The sequence below is a fragment of the Sphaeroforma arctica genome (assembly GCF_001186125.1).
Source record: "Sphaeroforma arctica JP610 unplaced genomic scaffold supercont1.10304, whole genome shotgun sequence".
Classification (NCBI taxonomy): Eukaryota; class Ichthyosporea; order Ichthyophonida; genus Sphaeroforma; species Sphaeroforma arctica.
The window spans coordinates 1-956 of NW_014030254.1; the positions used below are offsets into that span (position 1 = coordinate 1).

Genomic DNA, 956 nt, shown 5'->3' on the forward strand with positions numbered 1-956 from the left:
ACACACACACACACACACACACACACACAAATATATATATATATATATATATATATATATATATATAAAATATAAATAACTAGCATAACAGATACAAATAACGTACCTTTGGCCTCCGCTTCGGTGACGTAATTTTCCATGGCCTGGCCGAGCTTCTCTACCGTGAGACTACCGTCCTTGTTTTCAAACTGATCTCTCAATTCTACAGAGAATATATATACGGGTATTCATAGGGTCACTTTAATTCCAAATAAAATACCATGTGTGTGGGCGGGCATACAGGCTGGGTCCACGCATTTGATAGAGCAAAATTCATATAGTAAATGAGCGAGGTTGGAGAAATGATTTGTACATACAAATGATAAGTGGAAACAAGAAGAGCCCATCTATAAATCGGCTGGATGACATCATGACATCGAGATCTATCATGAAGACAATCACGACATCAAATTGGTTGTACATGGAAGTCTATCACCTTTGTGCTGATACTACTGGTTCTGCAGAAATACTACATCGGATAACAAGTACAGATACTGTTACATGATACACCCGGGGATACACGGAGGGAAGCTGTAGCCAGCGTAAGATTTCTGATCAGATCATGTATGAACGTACCTTCTGTTCTCAATGTTTTTAATAGACCGGCTTGACTAGCAACGGTCACTATTCTCGGATGTTCTGCTTTTCGCATCAGGGGCTCCATGGCTTTGATTACGTGAAACGTTCCAAAGTAGTTGACCTGGTTATTGGCGTAATATGTGTGAGCGCAATGTAATATAATTTAGCTACAAGTGACAGGCGCCGTACGTAATAGAGTGTGGTGTAATATATCAATTCAAAACCGAGAGAAATTTATCAGTCTATGGGAGAGCTTCATCACACATATTTGAATACTCTGCCATACATATATACATATACATATATTTATACAGCTCTATACACACACACACACACAC

The 956-nt window shown here is 38.8% G+C and overlaps 1 protein-coding gene across 1 annotated transcript; it reads right to left on the bottom strand.

Annotated features, from left to right (window-relative positions):
- Positions 1 to 106: 106 nt before the first annotated feature.
- Positions 107 to 703, bottom strand: SARC_17298 (hypothetical protein; the record flags this gene model as incomplete). The annotated part of the gene is made up of 2 exons (XM_014288605.1): positions 107 to 202; positions 616 to 703. Coding segments are annotated over 2 exons (184 nt in total), but the record flags the coding sequence as incomplete, so codon positions are not given.
- Positions 704 to 956: the final 253 nt, after the last annotated feature.